General features: G+C 33.8%; 1 protein-coding gene across 1 annotated transcript in view; it reads left to right on the forward strand.

The window, feature by feature from the left end:
* Positions 1-20232, forward strand: part of LOC124361818 (agrin-like) — a 601698-nt gene that overhangs the window by 541812 nt on the left and 39654 nt on the right. Inside the window, 6 exon segments of the mRNA XM_046815813.1 lie at positions 5015-5196; positions 5198-5252; positions 12434-12649; positions 13338-13553; positions 15468-15680; positions 16908-17002. Coding sequence (XP_046671769.1) covers positions 5015-5196; positions 5198-5252; positions 12434-12649; positions 13338-13553; positions 15468-15680; positions 16908-17002 — 977 coding nt within the window.

A 20232-nucleotide genomic window follows, 5' to 3' on the forward strand; every position in this document is an offset into this window, starting at 1 on the left:
ATATTTCTCTATCGACTTCATGAAACTCAATTTTTTTTCTAGGTTGTGTAGTTTGTCCACTTGAAATATCCTTTCGGTTCCCGAAATATTAATCCTTCTTTCCTGGGAAAAAATCCTATTTTATTATTTAATTTTGATTCTAATAAACTACTACCATTGGGTTGTAGCCTTACGCTTGGATATGTATCAGACCATACAGTGTATATATATTAACACTCAATCGATGCACTGCTCTGAAATGTGAAGTTATCATTCTTTTTTATATTTAATACACCCCTGAAAGCGAAAAATGAATATATGCCAGTTGTAGCAGGTGACAAAGAGGACGCAATGTTACGTTGCACCATTGTGAAATCCCTTTGTATGTATTCTCTTTGGCGATTTGAGTGTCGTTGCCATTTTCCCCTTATGTTAACCATTGTAAGCTACACCAGCGAAATATATCAGCTAGAATAACTGAGCTGTAGTAAATGTTATTAATAACCGCTACTGTACCTCTGAAGTCCGCTGCAGAACTCGTTTTAATCCACTTAACTTAATTAGTTGTCCTCGTGCTTCTTTTGCATTTCTTTACTGCAAGCAACATAATTAATTGCGCTCCTGAGGGAGATTCTTCATCTGCACGTAAAATACCAAAATTCAACCTAGAATTTCAGAAATATTTCTGAAACGTTTACGAAAACGTTTATGAACAAGAATTTTTGTATTTAAAAGGATAATAGTACATCGTGCATTTTTCATCGTTATATGTTACAATATGTATAACACTACGTTTCGAGGATTACAATCACCCCTCTTTTTCAGGTGTAAAAAGTAATACATAAACATGCACTATAGTATATACCTAAAATGTGCTGTAATAGACTGCCGCTCAAAGAAAGGTTTAAGTGCATATTTATGTATTAAGTTTTTACACTTGAGTAAGAGGGTATATTTCAATCCTATAAACTTAGTGTTAAACATTTTGTAATATATAACGATGGCAAATTTACGAAATCCAATTTTGTTTTTAATTGCCATTCTTCTAAATTTTCCAAAATTGCACGCCAAACTGGACATTTTTTACATTTTTATGCTGAGAAGGCAGTTAGGGAAATTTCCTTGTATCATTGTGGTACTTCAGTGAACAAGTCTTTTTTTTAATAAATATCATATATGTGGTCAAAATTGATTTTAAATCTACATACATAAAAGTGTAGGAGTGAGCCACTGAATTAATCAATGATTTAATAGAAGTTCTAAATTGTATTAATGTCTTGATGGCGCTCTTTTCCTTTACTGATAAAAGATAACAAAATAGTTTAGTAATCTTTTTTACATAATATTTAGTACTGATGGATGTTTACTCAGTTTTATTAATAAAGGTGGTAAAAACAAAAAATTATTAATTTGGTTTGAAGTTAATGAACTTATATGAACATCTTTTGATTTTGTGAGTTTCGAACCAGAATGCATCGGTATTTATTGTAGTACTAAAGTAAATTCATAAATTCTGGATTAAGAGATTCCTTTCCAACACATATTATTTTTGTTGCTAACATTTATTTCTATCACGTTATGCCATATGACACAATTTGGCTCACATCTTTCTTAACCGTGACGAACAATATTCACTTTGTCCATCACACATGTGGCACTAATGCGAATACTGTTATACGAAATTCTTGAAACTATATAGAACTGTGCAGGATCTAGTGTGCATAGTGATATAATCTCAAGAGGATTTAGACTTAAAAGAGAGTCCTGAATGATAGAGTAGACGAGGATAAACACCTTTATGAGACAATCCTGTTGCAGTGTTTTTACCTTCTATGGGGTTAATTGTATGAAACAAAGTGTGAAATTCTAGAAACTGCATAGAACTGTGAAGGGTACATGTGCATGGTGATATAATCTCAAGAGGATTTAGACTTAAAAGAGAGTCCTGAATGATAGAGTAGACGAGGATAAACACCTTTATGAGACAATCCTGTTGCAGTGTTTTTTACCTTCTATGGGGTTAATTGTATGAAACAAAGTGTGAAATTCTAGAAACTGCATAGAACTGTGAAGGGTACATGTGCATGGTGATATAATATCAAGAGGATTTATACATAAAAGAGAGTCCTGAATGATTGAGTAGACGAGGATAAACACCTTTATGAGACAATCCTGTTGCAGTGTTTGTACCTTCTATGGGGTTAATTGTATGAAACAAAGTGTGAAATTCTAGAAACTGCATAGAACTGTGAAGGGTACATGTGCATGGTGATATAATCTCAAGAGGATTTAGACTTAAAAGAGAGTCCTGAATGATAGAGTAGAGGAGGATAAACACCTTTATGAGACAATCCTGTTGCAGTGTTTTTACCTTCTATGGGGTTAATTGTATGAAACAAAGTGTGAAATTCTAGAAACTGCATAGAACTGTGAAGGGTACATGTGCATGGTGATATAATATCAAGAGGATTTATACATAAAAGAGAGTCCTGAATGATTGAGTAGACGAGGATAAACACCTTTATGAGACAATCCTGTTGCAGTGTTTTTACCTTCTATGGGGTTAATTGTATGAAACAAAGTGTGAAATTCTAGAAACTGCATAGAACTGTGAAGGGTACATGTGCATGGTGATATAATATCAAGAGGATTTATACATAAAAGAGAGTCCTGAATGATTGAGTAGACGAGGATAAACACCTTTATGAGACAATCCTGTTGCAGTGTTTTTACCTTCTATGGGGTTAATTGTATGAAACAAAGTGTGAAATTCTAGAAACTGCATAGAACTGTGCAGGGTACATGTGCATGGTGATATAATATCAAGAGGATTTATACATAAAAGAGAGTCCTGAATGATTGAGTAGACGAGGATAAACACCTTTATGAGACAATCCTGTTGCAGTGTTTGTACCTTCTATGGGGTTAATTGTATGAAACAAAGTGTGAAATTCTAGAAACTGCATAGAACTGTGAAGGGTACACGTGCATGGTGATATAATATCAAGAGGATTTATACATAAAAGAGAGTCCTGAATGATTGAGTAGACGAGGATAAACACCTTTATGAGACAATCCTGTTGCAGTGTTTTTACCTTCTATGGGGTTAATTGTATGAAACAAAGTGTGAAATTCTAGAAACTGCATAGAACTGTGCAGGGTACATGTGCATGGTGATATAATATCAAGAGGATTTATACATAAAAGAGAGTCCTGAATGATTGAGTAGACGAGGATAAACACCTTTATGAGACAATCCTGTTGCAGTGTTTTTACCTCTCTATGGGGTTAATTGTATGAAACAAAGTGTGAAATTCTAGAAACTGCATAGAACTGTGCAGGGTACACGTGCATGGTGATATAATATCAAGAGGATTTATACATAAAAGAGAACTCCTGAATGATTGAGTAGACGAGGATAAACACCTTTATGAGACAATTCTGTTGCAGTGTTTGTACCTTCTCTGGGGTTAATTGTATGAAACAAAGTGTGAAATTCTAGAAACTGCATAGAACTGTGCAGGGTACACGTGCATGGTGATATAATATCAAGAGGATTTATACATAAAAGAGAGTCCTGAATGATTGAGTAGACGAGGATAAACACCTTTATGAGACAATTCTGTTGCAGTGTTTGCACCCACTCTGGGGTTAATTGTATGAAACAAAGTGTGAAATTGCTCCGGCCCAGGAAAACACCTTTATATTTTCCGTTTTTCGCCGGACGAAAAAGTGAATTAGCTCAGAAAAGAATTCCGCGGAATGTAATCAGTTGTGACAGTGAGTATTTCCGAAATTCAATTGAAACCAGCCCCACAAAGGTAGTGTATAATTTAAACAAACATTTATCAAGCGGGCGGGCGAGTAGGCTAATCAATAAGCGCATGCGCGACTGTTTCTCTCTCTGCCAGTTGCCGTGCCGCCACCTCGGCTAGCTCTCGCCCATCTTCCACTTCTCATCTTTATCGCGCGTCTCCCTGCTCCACCAATCCGCAAGTTTATCATCCCTTTATTATTTACTGTTTGAGAAACATACTCAATACTATTTTTTTTTACTTTAAATCTAAACTAGTTTTTTACACTTTTAACAAAACATTTCAGTATTTAAATAAAAAGTAACAGTTTTAACTTCATCTGTTCCAAATTATTTATAACTAAAAAATAACCAAATTCTGTTTTTAATGGAACACCGTTTCTAATTAACAGTGCTTTCTTATTTTTGTAAAACCAACCTGTTATTTATAATATTGTTTAGTATTTTTGTATGCTTGTCGAGTTCATGAAAATTGAAAATGATAGCAGAAAATTAATTGTTTTGTGCATTTAAAATGCATTTGTAACGTTTCATATTATCTGAAATAGACCATTTTCTCTAAAATAGCAGCAATGTTATGAATAAAATGATCATTTTCTCAAAAAAAAAATAAAAGTGCGATAAATAAAATACATAACCAATAAAACAATAAAGTATAAAACACGTCTACATCCATAATTTATAGTTGCGATGATTTAACACTTTGTTACCAACAGTTCGTGATAGGAACATTCCTATTACCTTACATAATGCTGCTACAGTACTAGCTTTGCAGAATACACCGCGTTGTATTAATTAAATATAATGCCACAAAAGCCAATTACAAGAACACTTAGCCATTAGCGCCTTCTTTGAGCAAGTATGCAAATCCCGCAGTGTTGCTAAGATACCAAATGGCCTAGCAGCGCCGTTGCTTTTTATTTACTGCCTCGCGTCGGTGCTCTTTGCCGCCATCAAGATCTGTTCCCTCGCCAGATACACACGTTGAATTTAATCTTGTTAAAGCAGGTTTTTACTGCAAGCTATTATAAATTATTCTTTTTCGTATTCACAGGTTAAAACCATGTTTTTGAAAAAACTGTGGAGAAAGAGTCGATGACGTAAGCAGTGGACTGTGAGCAGACTGCCTCGTGATGCCACCTCTGTGTTCTTATCTTGCCCTACTGTGGAGCCTGTGTTTGTACGAATGCACTACCCACGCTTGTTATGTGTTCCCTCCAGACTCCTCGGACCCCTGCGCTGACAAGCTGTGCCCCATGGGTGCCCGCTGTGTGCCAGCCCCTGACGGCCGCTCCGCCAGCTGTGTCTGCCCCCGTCACTGCCCCCAGTACGGGGACCACGCCGCCTCCAGGCCCGTCTGTGGCTCGGACAACCAGGACTACAAGGATCAGTGTGAGATGAGGACGCAGCGCTTGTGAACGTGGCATAGACATCGCTGTCAAGTACCACGGCGCCTGTGGTGAGTTTTACCTTTTTACAATGCTTCAGGAAACAGGATTTTTCCGGACATTTGCCATCGTTCAGTGATACACTACGTTTCGTCATTCACAATCTGATCTATTCTTCAGGTGTCAGCTGATACATCGAAACTTCATTCATTTTTTTTTTTTTTTTTTTTTTTTTTTTTTTTATCACTGAACTATGGCAAATGTCCGGAAAAATCCTGTTTCCTTCACAATCCTTCCATCGTCAAAAACAAAGAACAATCCTTCAGTTGCGCTCAAACTATTTAATTTAGTACACAAAAATAAGATTACACTAAGCGATCCTCAGCACAAAGAGAGCAAAGCAAATCATAGTTTCTTAAAACTTATCTACACTGTATTTCACATATTTTCAAAGGTCGATATCACCCTAAGAATTAGCTTACGTATTTTTAGTTTGAAAGTACTTTGTTATGCAGACTTCTGAAATTAAGGGTAAATATGTTCCTTAAATAATTAATAGTGACTTGAAAATCACGTAGGTCACGTTTTTTTTCATAAAGAGAGGGTAGATTGAAAACCAATGTCATCGTTGTGCCCTCTTTGGGTGCCAATCTCAATTTGCAGATTGACCCAAAAGGCTCCAATTTATCTTATTTAAAGCAGGGTTCGGATTCTCTAAAATTATGAATTGATGTATTAGTATAGTTTTAGTATTATATAATTATAACACATAATTAAATTATACTTATCATGAACAAGTGGATCTTCAACTTATAATAATAAAACATACACTTTGCTAATGTAGCGGTTACATTACTTTTAGTTTGAAAGTCCTTCGTTAGGCAGCCTTTATCAAATTAAGGTCAACTACTTTAAATAAATTCCTTAAATAATTAATAGTGTTTTTAAAATCACCACTCAAGACACGAAATAAGGAGACAGACTGAAAACCAATGTCACCATTTTACTCTCTTTGGGTGCCAATCACAATTTGCAAATTGACCCAAAAAGCTCAAATTTACGAAGGATTCGGATTCTCTAAAATTATGAATTGGTTAAGTTTTATTAGTTAATATTATCTTGTAATTATAACACGCATAATTAAATTACATTGTATCATAAACAAATGGATCTTCAACTTATAATAATAAAACATACACTTTGCTAATGTAGCGGTTACACAGATAAAATTCCCTATACTTACATTGCACTTTCAATGAACGCCATTGGGCAGAACAACACACAACACAATCCTCCATTTACAGAGCTCAATTGTTGACCCTTTCACGTCCGAGGGCTTTAAAACGTGTTCCACACCACCTCTGCCATAGAGCTTTCAAGCATTTCATTAGAGAAATGTTGAGCTTGTTTCTCAACCGGGTTTAATCTCTTTGAATTTATAAAACTACAATTATGAAAAGGGAAACATTTATTCATATTCTAATAAAGTTACGGTTATAGTCAAAATAAGCCAAGAGCTAATTTACATTGTATGAATATACTACCTAATGTTTCTTAAAATCGATTGAGGAATTTCGTTTAAGAAAGAAATTGGCCCCAATCAAGGGGAGGTTATCGAAAGGGTTAAAAATATCAAACTATATTTTTAACCCTTAAAAGCTAAATTTTAATTATTTTCAAGTGGGTGAGGTGACTGGAATATCTTTCAGATGCCATCACTTATTTCCAAGAGTGTTTATTATGCCATTTAAAAAGAACATGCCTATGACTATGACGTACTTGTTATTCAATAGGGACTCGCATTCAAAGCAGCGGGTAACTGCTAGACTATATATAAAAGGCAAAGCCTTCATTTACTGACTCACTAATTCATCGCTAACTTTCCAACTTCCTGATATCCTAGAAAGTTTGAATTTGGCACATATAGAACTCATGAATGGAATTGAGCAATTTCATAAAGATCAAACTTTCCTATGGGCTAAAATCTGTTTACGCCCCTAAAAGAACCCTTCATATTTTTTCTCAGTCATATAGCTAGAAAGTTGGAATTTGCCATGTATATGACTCATGAATGGAATTGAAAAATGTCATGAAGATCAACCTTACGTATGGTTTGAAATGGGGTTGCGACCCCTAGAAAACCCTTTCATATTTTTTCTCATGTCATATTTTCGTAGCTTAGACATTTTCAACCAAACGTCATACACGTAAATAATACTTATATCACTTTCAGCCAAGGAGATAAAAGAGATTGAAAGGCGTCCTTTCAGTCAATTAATCGATCTTCATGTGGTTGGCTGACGTTGATTTATCTTTTTATTGACCCTCTCTTTTGACACCTCCAAAGGTAGCACTGATGACGATCGATGTTTTCTTAGAGGAAACTCCTCTATTGATTACATAAAAGACTATACTGTGTGCTTATACAATTCAAAATGACTCGGCTTCTGGAATACAATTAGAAATTCTGTAAGTTGTTTACATACTACTATTAGTACTGCTCAAAACATATTGTACTTATTCAGGACAATTTAAATGGACAATTAATTGAATACTTTGAAAATAACAAAGTACACATTATGGTATGCATCGAATAATCACGTATTTAAACTATTTAATTTTTAGCGTGCAATATTGGTGTAATTATAACTTTTATTCTTTTGTTGAGAAAGTTACACTCGTTAATTAGAATAATGGTTTGTAATTCCTTACTGGTCGTTAAGAAATAATTGCTCAGCCTGACATGTTCGATGGATATTGCCATAAGCAGTATTTTAGGAGTTATATAACAGATACCACAATTGCGTACGCAGCCTTGTAAATAATAAGAAAAGTACAAGGACACAGCAATTTACAGCATACCAAAATTTCGTCCAAAAGACAAAATACTATCTTAATCTGAATTTTAGAAACAAGATAAGTTTCAATTTTGTAATATCACGCTACCTGAAATGTAGGAAACGCTGGTTTTAGAGCGAGAGAAAAACATATCCGAAATCCTCAAGAGCACTAAACAAAGAAGTGAGAAGAGATAAATCTAAAGTCTCTTGTCGGACAACCGCCGCCTTTTGTTCCAATTGAAGAGAGCGGAAGTTTGTAATGTGAACCAGTAACTCACAGAACTTGGTGTTTCTGTTGCTGATGTCCTGATTGTATCGTTATAACGTGTGTTCACGTTCTGTATATCTCAAACGTATAAATACATACTTTCCAATTTAGAACGTCCATTATTATTGCAAACAACATTAAATTTATATTGTTACTGGTTATAATATCCATCTTGTTATAAGTCTAGAGTTTATCTTGTTATTATATTTGTTACTATTTCCAATGTATATTTTATTCTCAACTTATAATTACCTCATTACCATTTCCAAATTTTTATCTTGTTATCAGCTCTTTAGATATCTTGTTACCAGTTCCAATTTTTATCTTGTTATCGGCTCTTTAGTTACCATGTTACCAGTTCAAATTTTTATTTTGTTATCAGCTCTTTAGTTACCATGTTACCAGTTCCAAATTTTTATCTTGTTATCAGCTCTATAGATATCTTGTTACCAGTTCCAATTTTTACGTTGTCATCAGCTCTTTAGTTACCATGTTACCAGTTCAAATTTTTTATCTTAATATCAGCTATATTTTATCTTCTTACCAGTTCCAGTTTTTATCTTGTTACCAGCTCTTTAGTTTCTTGTTACTAGCTCTAAGTATATGTCACTATATATTTTGCCTGTTAGAATGTTGTACTTTTTTCTAGTATTTATGAATGCATAATTGTTATTTGTCCTATTTTTTTATCTTTAAAATATCTCATTTGTATCCACCTTGATACTGGAGACAGTCACACTCTTGTATTTATTTTGTAATTAATAGTGTTGCCATTAAAAGGAAATAATTAAACAAGACAACATTTAGGCGTAACTGAACTTTTGAGAGCAAATTTAGAAAACAAAGCATAATTAATTGATAGAACTGTTAAATTATTCAAATGAAGCACAGTGCTACATTGTTAAGCATCACAATAGATCCACATCGTGCAAGATTAATAATTCAGCTATCTTTTGTTCCTCAGATCTTTCTAGTTCGGCCGGAGCTCTCGGCTTTGTAACATGGACGTTTCCTCTTTTAACACTCAGTGCATGCAATTATATAATTATCACCGATCAAATCTGAAATCTCTCCTAATCCAGCAATATAGTATTGTTGTTATTCAGACACTTTTTTGTTTTGGTTGGCCCCAAAGCGGTTTTAATTTAAAAAGATATTTTTATATGAAAGACGTTGCATAACTGGTTTACCAAATTCGTGATTGGTTCACTTGATTCAGTCAGATAAAGTCCAGAAGTCGAGAAGTAACTTACGAATTATTATAAGAAAAGAATCGCCTATTGTGGAGGTCGAGATGGTAGTGTATCAAAAGGTTTAAATATCAAATTATAATGTTTTAGCTGTACACACGTAACGCCAACTGACAGACAGTAAAATATTATTATATCATTATTGGGTGCCAGCCAACAAGGTAAAAAAACACAATTTTGTATTTTCAGCCAAATGGTCGATCTTAATATCGTTGACTGATTCTGATTTAACATTCTATTACCATATTAGCCAATCGTAAAAATCGATTATTTGGCTGAAAATGCCAACTTTTGGTTTCTTTATCTCATTGGCTGTCAGTGGTACAACTATTATTTATGATATGAAGGTTGGTTGTAAGAATTTCAAACTAAACAAAATTCGACCCATTTTAGCGTTTCATTTTTTTTTTTTTAACGATACACTCGACCCAATCACAATAAGCGGGCTGACAATCGATTTCTCAGAGGAAATAGTTCTGTCAACTTCAAGAAAAACTAGGTTGTTGCTTTATATACAACCGGCTTCCGGCGTCCAGACTATCGTAATGACGCTGTGAATACTCATAGCTGTTCCACTTCTTGTTTTTCTCAGCGGCTGACATACTTAATCTTCATATTATTACTTAAAATATATAATTTATAAAGCTATTTAGGTTTCGCCAGTCCCAGATCAGACCAATCAGGATGAATTTTCATTTAGCCTAATCAAGGCGAGTACAATGCATGTATCAGTTCGAACATACGCTCACACTTTGTTGTGAAACTACAGGGCCGAATAAAGAACCATCTGTTGCTATGATCCGCACTGAAGATGTTAAATTCCAATCTCAGAATCAGGGCCTTTGAAGTTCCATGCATATTTCCATATTAATAAATACTAATTTGTAACTATTTTTGTAACTTAGTCCGAAAGGTTAGGTACTCGTAGATTTGTCAGCACATTATCCTGTGTACCTGCATTTTCTTCATTGAGACGACAAGGCAATCTCAACTATGGCACCGGAACCTCTCCTAAACTTACAAAGCCGGAAATAACCACCAATCGCACAGATCGCTTCGAAGTTTGTACCCGGAAGAACGAAGTTACTCTTAGTATTTTTAGAGATTTTGTTTTAGTCTTCTTTACAATTTTGTGTAAATATATTTTGATAATAGAATTTAATTATCAAAATAAGTATAAATATAATATATGTTATTAGTATAGTTAGTGGTCAACTAAAACCTTTTTTAATTATTTTATTTCCAGACACCTGTTTCGGAATTCAACCATCATCAGTGTGTACATTAACCTCTAAATAGATAATAAACAACTAAATACATGAGTTTAAATATGTGGACCATTTAAACATATGTAAAATTTATATGACCGTTTTAATTGTGATTAGAATTCTGTATTTAATTTTTATATATTATATATTATACATTATTATATATATTATAAATAATTATTAAAAAATTTGTTATCCCGTTTGATGTCGGTTGTTTATTACTTAACTAACTTTCTATAGCAGATTACATTTATCGAAAGAGTGGTTTAGTTACGTTATTATTGTAATATGTTTTCTCTTAATGATCGCTATGTGTCACCAATGTTGCAATTATAAAGCTAGACTAGATGCGTGCAAATGTAGAAACGGTTTAGTTATAGAAAACTTAATTAATGATTTGCTAAGTCAATCGATTCCTAAATTTAAAACACTTTTCGTAATCTGACTCTCTTAGCTAATTAATAGCCGTATTTTAGAAGTTGTAAGTTTGTGCAATCAGAACAATATGTTTCTCAATTTGAATGCAAATTCTCAATTTCTTCAAAACTTAAAACTTGTAAATTCCGACTCAAGAAGAGGACGCGTTATCTGAGACGAACTATTAGAGACAGAAAGACGAATGAAGGACTCCGATGGTGTCAAGACTGAAGCAACTCACTGAAGTCGGAAAGTTCAGTGAATCATGAAATGTTGGCTGGTGGGTCAACCTCACCCAACAAGAAGTTGCCATTTGCCAAAGTCGACAGTTTGCTTCCAACTGGCAGTTACAGTCTTGCCACAACATGTCTTTAAACTTGAAAGTCTGAGAACGTACCACATTCTTCTCAATTACAACTTATTTTTAAAAGTAGTTTTAGATCTCCTATATGTGTCATCAACAACAAAACTATTATAAAACTATTTCAATTTGAGTAAAATTTTCGAATACGCGTATAAATAAGTAAATATTTGTGTATATTTTTACTAAGTACCATTACTATTTCGTCCTCAAGTTCACTAGTTCAAAATATTGTATACTTGCGATTTATCGTGTGTTTGCTTAGAAACATGAAATTTAAAAACTCTTAACTGGGAAATTGACTACATTGACTTAAAAAACTAGGTTGTGAGCTTATAAAATGCTACGCAATCCTTAGATAAAAAGTACATTCATGAAATTTAATCTCTAGAACTAGTCAGAGCATACTTGCAGAGCAACCTCTATGAAGTAGCGCTCCATTACACAGGCCACTAAACCACAAAAGATGCAATACCAATCCACACTAATTAGATTGATTTTTCATCTTATTTCAAAATGGCGCTTAGACTATGTATTCAATCAGATTAGCTGCTGATTTTCAATATAGATATGTTGTTAGGTAAACTATAATAGGTGCACATTGAGATTTTATCGGTTATTCTGGCACTTCCTGATTTTTTACTTTTCATAGTAATTAAAACAACCTTTTCTTAAATATTTCAGTTCCTTTCAGTCCTGTTTGAAAGGGAAAAAACATTACTAGCTTTTCACAAACTTGCGTGATCCTTTCCTAAAAGACTGAACAGTTCATGACTGTGCAGAATAAAAAATATTTGTGGTTTCTAAGGTTTTTGTTAACTCTATTGATTATTCTTACCCCGTTGTAGATCCTTGCGAAAACCTGGAGTGTGTGGAGCCTGAAGTATGTCAGCTGGACGAGGACCGCAAGCCAGTTTGCCGCTGTGGTGACTCCTGCTCCTTGGAGTTCACTCCTGTCTGTGGCTCAGACGGCAAAACTTACTCCAACGAGTGCGCTCTTCGCCAGGAGTCATGTCGCTCAAAGAAACATTTACGGATCATCTACAGAGGGACTTGCACTTCAGGTTAGTGTTATACATAATTTTACAGTACTACAGTGTATAAGGGTAATAGGATGACGGATATTTGCCAATAGAACCAAGATCACTACACAACACATGCTGCACGCATCAGGTAAAGTGAAAGACTGAGGAGAAAATCAATATCGGCATTTCCTGTGGTATCGCGGCGTGACGATATCTTGTAATCTTTCATTTATAATGTATGCTTAACTTCATGTCTCAAAATTTGTTGAAGCCTGAAGAAGAGGATGTAATCCAATCCTCGAAAGACAGTATTCTAACACTACGTTTCGAGATCTGCAATCTGATCTCTTCTTCAGGTTCTTCCATCGTCAAAAATAAACTTCAAACAAAGAACAGTGTTCTATTTTTTATGTAATTCTGTAATGATGTCAAACATCCAAAATCCTTTTAAATCATTCACTATCAATGACACACTTTAAATAAAGAATTACAATTATTTCTGAAGAATATTAAACATTCATCAAAATGTTTATTAGAGACTCAAAATCGTTGTTATTTCGTTACGAAGGATTGGTACATAAATGACATCAAGACTAAATCTTGTCAATCTTGTAAAAGTCTTGACAATTTTTTGGTGAATTATGTTTACGGTATTTCTACCTTCAATCAAAATCTATCTTGAAAGTTATGCGATTCCCATAAAATTTAATTATTTTTCTGTTGAAAGGTGTAAACCCATGTAGCAGTGTTATATGCTCTCTGGGTGAGGAATGCGTCATCTCCAAGTTCGGTATCGCCCAGTGCGAATGCCCGTCCCAGTGCGAGAGCGTGGTACGGCCGGTGTGTGGAAACAACGGGCAGACCTACGACTCGCTCTGCCACCTGCGCAAGGCGTCTTGTCTCACTAACACGGACATCAAGGTGGCCCACAACGGCAAATGTGGTGAGTAATTTCCCACTACTTCTTGATTTTTCTATTAAAACTCACGATTATATTTTCATCTTATCAAATTTTATTTAAAAGAATTACGTGTTGTATCGATTAGATGGATGTGTGTACCCTCGATCCTTCTCCTCAATTGAAAGCTTTACCAGTGAAGAATATTTCTTCTCAGTTAGCCCTTCACTTATTTTGTCTACAGAGGGAAGCTCATTTTGTTTGAGTCGAGTCAAATAAGTACTTAAATTACAGTCTTGTTGAACATCAAAGCGGAAGTTGCTTCCGAGGTACAAGACTGAATTACTGAAAATGGCAGGTGTACTGTTCAGTGACACAACCTAGCCTATTTCCTCGTGTACAAAATGACAGTAGTTCGGTAAAATGTTAATGTACACCATCGTAACCTATGATATGCCACAAAATATGTACAGTTTCTATCATATCGTATAGTAATGAATGTTATTCAAATATCTACACGTATAGGAGATACGTTCATTCTAACAGTAAAAAAGGTCATTTCTATTTCTTTGTACATGATCGTAAAATAATGAAAACCACAGAGATGTCTGTAAGCTTGATGTTGACGCCATTTTTAGGGTTGTTAAAGTTTCTTACAAATCATATGAATACGTTTTGTTACTTGACTAATAAAGGAATTGTCTTATTTAATACGAGATCTAAGAATGTGCATTCTATGATCACTCAGATTGCCCAAAGAAATCTGCAATTCGTTTCTGGTTTGTAAAATTTTTTAAGAACCAGTATAGACTGTAATCCAGGTTATAACCAAGTATGGGAAGAGCATATCACTTCTTGATTATAACATTCAGTTCAACTATTTGTCCTTTTCGTTGCCTGATTGATTTTGTCTCAAAGGGTGTCATTCAGGTAATGTATGTTGAGTATTTCAATCTCAAATGACGCACGTTTTCATTTCTAGGTATTTTGCTGCAAACTTAAGTTTGAAAGGGTGTTTGTTCTACAGAAGACACCTTTTAGGGTCGTCTAGGGTTTGGACAGGATGGACAGTAGGCTAAGTTGTCGATAGCTCTTTTAGAAATATATGACTCTCTAGTAATGATAGTAATAATAATAATGATGATGCTCTTATAGGAAAGATGACGTCGTAATACTGCCATGTTCTCTTATGATCCGTACACTTATCTATGTCTTCCAGCATATACATTTATTTCCCTCTCACTCTAACCGGAAAATAAAACTAACTTACTAATCCATAGATTTGATCTAATTTCTTACAAAAATTATATTATTTCCGTGAACCTAAACTTTTCAATTCACTTCCTAAAGACATAAAAGATCCACCTTCCATCAACATTTATAAAACTCGACTAAGATTTCATCTCGTTAAGAGAGTTTATTATAGTCTTAATGAGGTTGTTGCGGTCATCGGTTAATAACAACTTTATATTACGCCTTTGTGGTGAGTAGTGGTCTGAGAAATCCTTTTCATCAAATATTTGAATTTTATTTTACTTTTAATTTGGAACACTATAACGTTTATGATACAATATTAAAAACATAATTTGGACAGAAAAAATGTAATGTTCAATTTTGGCTACAGTTACAATTTTGAATTTGAAACTGTATAGCCTACACGTCAATCTCTGTACATTGCTTACTTACGTGTTCCAAACATTTTTGATCACAATCTCGATTATTACCTTTTATAAGCTTCTGAGACATGATCTATTTGGAGGGCCTAAAGTTCGTTTGTCGGGTCAAAAGGATTTCAAACTAAATATACTTTAATGTAATAACTTTGCTAAGTATTATAGATAGGTAAAAGTATTGTAGTGGGAAGGTATTTGAACAAGCTTGAGATGTACCCTGTCTCCTCGCGATTTGAACCCCACCTCTGGACATCCTGCCATGACTAATGTCTGTTGGATACGCCAGGTGCAAGTGGTCCTTGCAGCAGCCATAAGTGCAGTCAGGGAGCCGTGTGTGTGGAGAGGAGTGGCCTACCCACGTGTGAGTGTCCTCAGTGCTCCGCAGAGTTCAACCCTGTCTGCGGCTCTGACGGCATCTCCTATGGGAACGAGTGCAAGCTACGTCTCGAATCCTGTCAGCACATGCGCAACATCTCTCTCCTGCATGACGGCTTGTGTGGTCAGTTCAACTCTACTCTGGGTTCTATTCCTGAGCTTAATCAATATTTTCAAAATAGTAATAGTTCTCAAAGTGTTCCATTTCATCCGCGTCAAAACATTGCTAACACAATCAAAATCGTCCTATATGTCCCCGCGATGTGGGGAGCCAACACCTTCTCTCAACAGGTATTGAACCAAAACTGTCACAGCCAGCAATGCACATCCGTTCTTAAGTGCGCGGAATGACGGAGATATACTGTGATTGGCTGGAGCTTTTTATAACAGATTGTCAACTTTTAGATAGTATTATGCTTGAAAACCTTACAAATAATTCAGACAGAAAATAATTCCAATAAAGGAAACAGCATCAGATTATCAAAATTCTGGCAGTTTTTTAAAGAGAAGCCACACTGATTGCTGATTGAGCTATAGCCTCAACTGGCCTGTATAAGGTTACTGGCTCCATCAGTGTTGGTTTAGCATCTGTTGACTAAATGACCTTCCACAAAAGGTGAAAATATTTTACAGCAAAGTTTTGATGCGGTGTAAATCTTAAAACTTAAAAAATAGCCATTACACTGGCCATCAAACCTAAGATCTAAGATTATTGCAAAATCGCTTAAACGTAACAAAAACTTGATAAACGTCTCCGTTTAAATACGAAAAAGTTAATAATTTCTATAATAGGAATTGTTAGGAGCTTGATACATTTAAAATCCTATGTTTATGATCAATCTATTCATCAATAGTATGCTCCAGTAGTAGGCTATTCCTTTTAGCAATGTATTTACTTATGTTCACAGTAATCCTGAAGTGGCACAGCAACCAACTACTATTAACTACTACTATTAAAAGTGCCTGTATTGAAATAATAGGTGTAAATAATATGGAATTTCAAACATTGTAGTCATAACTAAGTAATTGTATATATGATTATTTATACAAACTAAGTGTAGTACAATTACTACTAATTTAAACAAAATATTTGTTTTTATTAATTACTGCCTTGTTTCACCGACATCAGTTATCATACTGAAAAAACCTTTTCAGTTAACGTACCAGAAAAATAACAAAGGATATTTTAAAATAAAAATTTGGAATATTTTACAAATTATTTCCTCATACTTAATAAATATTCTTCGCTAAACTATTGCTATTATTCTCTTTTATTATACGATATACATGTTTTAAGTTTGTTTTTTGGAGGAATTAAAAAGTCTTTTAAAGGTTTGTTGCGATATTTCAGGTGGCTGCGAGAACAAGAAGTGTGACTTCTTCTCGGTGTGTGAAAGTGACCAGATGGGGGAAGCGCATTGTGTCTGCCCCCGAGACTGCTCACAGGTATTGTGATACAATATTGTAACCTCCTCGTGATACAACTAATCGTTAATGGTCCATCTTTGTTATTATCTGTAATTGTATGTTATTGTTAGTATTAGTCAGCTGAAACTTTGCCCACGTTTAAGATTTATAAACGACATCCTACTCGTCTTTTGCAGCCCTGGACAAGAACGTAGCCAGGAAAAATTGTTGGGGGAGGGGGGTTTAGACAACTGATATTTTCTCGTAGTGGACAGAGAGTACGACCTCATTTTGTTCCTTAAAAAGCTCTTAACCCATTTCTTTGTTTAGAATTAACTTTCAGCAGTACATGTCAGTAATACTGAAATATATAAATAATAATAATCGTTTACTAAAACATTAATTGAAAACAACAAAAATGAAAATTTTGGGGGGTCCGGACCTCCTGCACCCCCTCGCTGGCTACGTCCTTGCTCCTGGAGCCAAGAGCTAATTAGCATGTTATGAGCACGCAACCCAGTGTTTCGTTAATCGATAGAGTAATTTCCCATTAAAAAGAAATTGATCGTCAACGATGCAAGTTTTGGTGGGGGGTCGAAATGGGAGAGCGCACAAAGGGTTAAAAATATCTAAAGGTATTTTTATCCAGCTCATATTTTTTTATTTTGACCTCTCTTGATCTCGTTTGTTGGCGATGGTCTACATAATTTTGAATTGTTTAGGTTTAATTTCATAAATTTAAAAACATTAACCTGTGAAAAAATTGTTTTTTTATATTTTTAACCCTTTCGATACCTTTCCATTTCGACCTCCACAGACATTAACGTTCAATTTTTTCTCGAGGGGAATTTCTCTATGGATTCCAAGTAAACCTCGATTGTTTTAACTATAAGTAAAAAACTGTGTACAGTCAAAGTTGGCTCTTGGCTCCTGGGCTATTAGAGAAATGTGGTTATCGGTATTCTCACCTGTTTCGTATTCTTTACAATGTGTTTTTTATACTAGCGCAAATTATGTGTCTGAGTTCTTGCACTGGAATAACAAGAAGTTATTGTCCTAATACGTTTGGTTTTCCAAGTATAAATTATTAAAATCTGATTCCGTCTTAACAAAATAAACATTACTGCCGGAAATAAAAAAATAGTTTTACTTATTTAATATTATGTCGATGTTAATCCCTCGCCTCTACGTTAATAACAACAATTATACGGGGAAATTCGTAACATGTATTTTTTATTTATTTTTCAATATTACGTCTGATATAAACATCTTGATAATTGTGAGCTACGTTTTGTTTAACAATAACAAGATTATTAAACTTAAATGTTTGTCTTTAGACCTAGACTCGGCTTTTACATAAGTTTTACTTTAACAATTCATTTACTCATATTTTTTAATAAATATATGTATACTCTTAGTTATTTGTAAAGTGAATATAATAAAAGAAGTATAACATCGATTCCACGACCGTATTGTTTTCAGACTTGCACAATCACCGTGACAACTTCACTTTTTCTCGTCTTTCTAGTTTGAGTTCGTTCTCGTTTTAAAACTTCTAATTGGTTCTAAGTACAACTTTAAACTTTTTCCAATTGATTATAGTTCTGCAGTATAACTTAGCTACTCTCTATAGCGTTTCTGACAGAGGAAAAATTAAATACGATTATCTCAAAGTCTGATAAGATTAAAGGTCTTGGCATAAACCAGATTGAACAATAAAGTACACTCCACAGTAGTTGAAGAAACATAATAAACAAGCTAAAGAGAAGTCTCGATGCATTGTTTTCTAATGAAAATGAATGTGAAGGAATTTAAGAATGACATTTAATTTATGTTTCTAAAAACAGCGTATATTTTTGGAAACGGGTCAGACACAAACGTTACTAATAAAAGTGCACTAGTGTAATAAATATGACATTGTAAAAACTGATTATAAATGGAAAAAATAAAAAATGATTTACCAATGTTATTAAGGACTAAACATGCAGGATGAACAGAAGCCTGGCGTTAGGAGAACATGTCCTTCTTTTTAATTTTTGTCCTCTATTTTAAGGTTTGTTCTCCTGTCTTCCCTGTTTTTGAAAATTATGTAAAATGTCCGACTTTTTGCGAACGCTGAAAGTAGCATCACATTAAAAATTTCTTCCGACTTTCAAATTCCTGAAAATAGGCCACCAAATATAAAGATTACGCGTGCCTGTAGTATTTAGGCACGCGTAATGCCTATATACTTACAGTGTCACTAACTCACTTTAGCGTCTAACCGTTACTCATTTTCTATTTATGTATTATGATAGGTTAATTATATCATGATACTCGTACAATATCTATTACTATGTTATAGGAATAATTTCTTACATACATATCTGTTAGTATAGCTTACTAATAATGTAATGAATCAATGCAAACAGTTTAATTTCATAAAATCTCATTATTTCAAACCATTAATTTTTAATATCGTACTAAATCTGTTGTGTTAACATGTTTTTAATGTGAAATTTTTAATAATTAATTAAATACTATACCACATTCAAAATTATGATCTCATGCAGTACTTGCATCCATTAATACACACGTAAATAGTATGATTCCATTTCATTTTTTTATTCCTATGTTAAACCAAATACAATTTTTTTTTAATTTGCATTGTAATAAGGTAAAATTCTAATTCATAAAATGCGTTATTTTAATAATGTATAAATAAACGTTTTTCGCAAGGTATTAAAGAACATTCAATGTTGTTTTCTTCTTTGATCAATGTTTTGCTTTTTCTCCCCATAAGTCCTTTTACTTCTAATGTATTTTTATTTTTTATTTTAAACTCAATGTTAAACTTTGTAGTATACTTTCTTTAAGTCTCAATCCAACACTACATATTTTTCCTTGGCTAATTAATATGACGTTATCAATTTGTTTCTCCCCCATTTTCCTCTTTTTGGTTTACGTGATTGACTACTGTTATGATCTAAAGACTTCTACTTTTAACGTAGAATAAAAATTCAGAAATTTTACCAAAAATTATAGAAGGTTTTATTTCTTTTTTATCGACTGAAAAATACAAGCTTCGTACGATTTAATTAATTAGTAATTATAGTGCTAATTGTATAATTAGTCTTTAGCCGTTTCATGCAAAGGCTGCTGTTCATAAAAACGAGTCATTCACAGTAAATATTAATTAAAATAAAGTCAAGTAGTAAAGTACTTAAAAGTGCTACTTAATACTTTAATTATAGGTCAGGTTACTATAAATTTATTCACTAATTTACTAT

Source organism: Homalodisca vitripennis, chromosome 5 (assembly GCF_021130785.1).
Source record: "Homalodisca vitripennis isolate AUS2020 chromosome 5, UT_GWSS_2.1, whole genome shotgun sequence".
NCBI lineage: Eukaryota > Metazoa > Arthropoda > Insecta > Hemiptera > Cicadellidae > Homalodisca > Homalodisca vitripennis.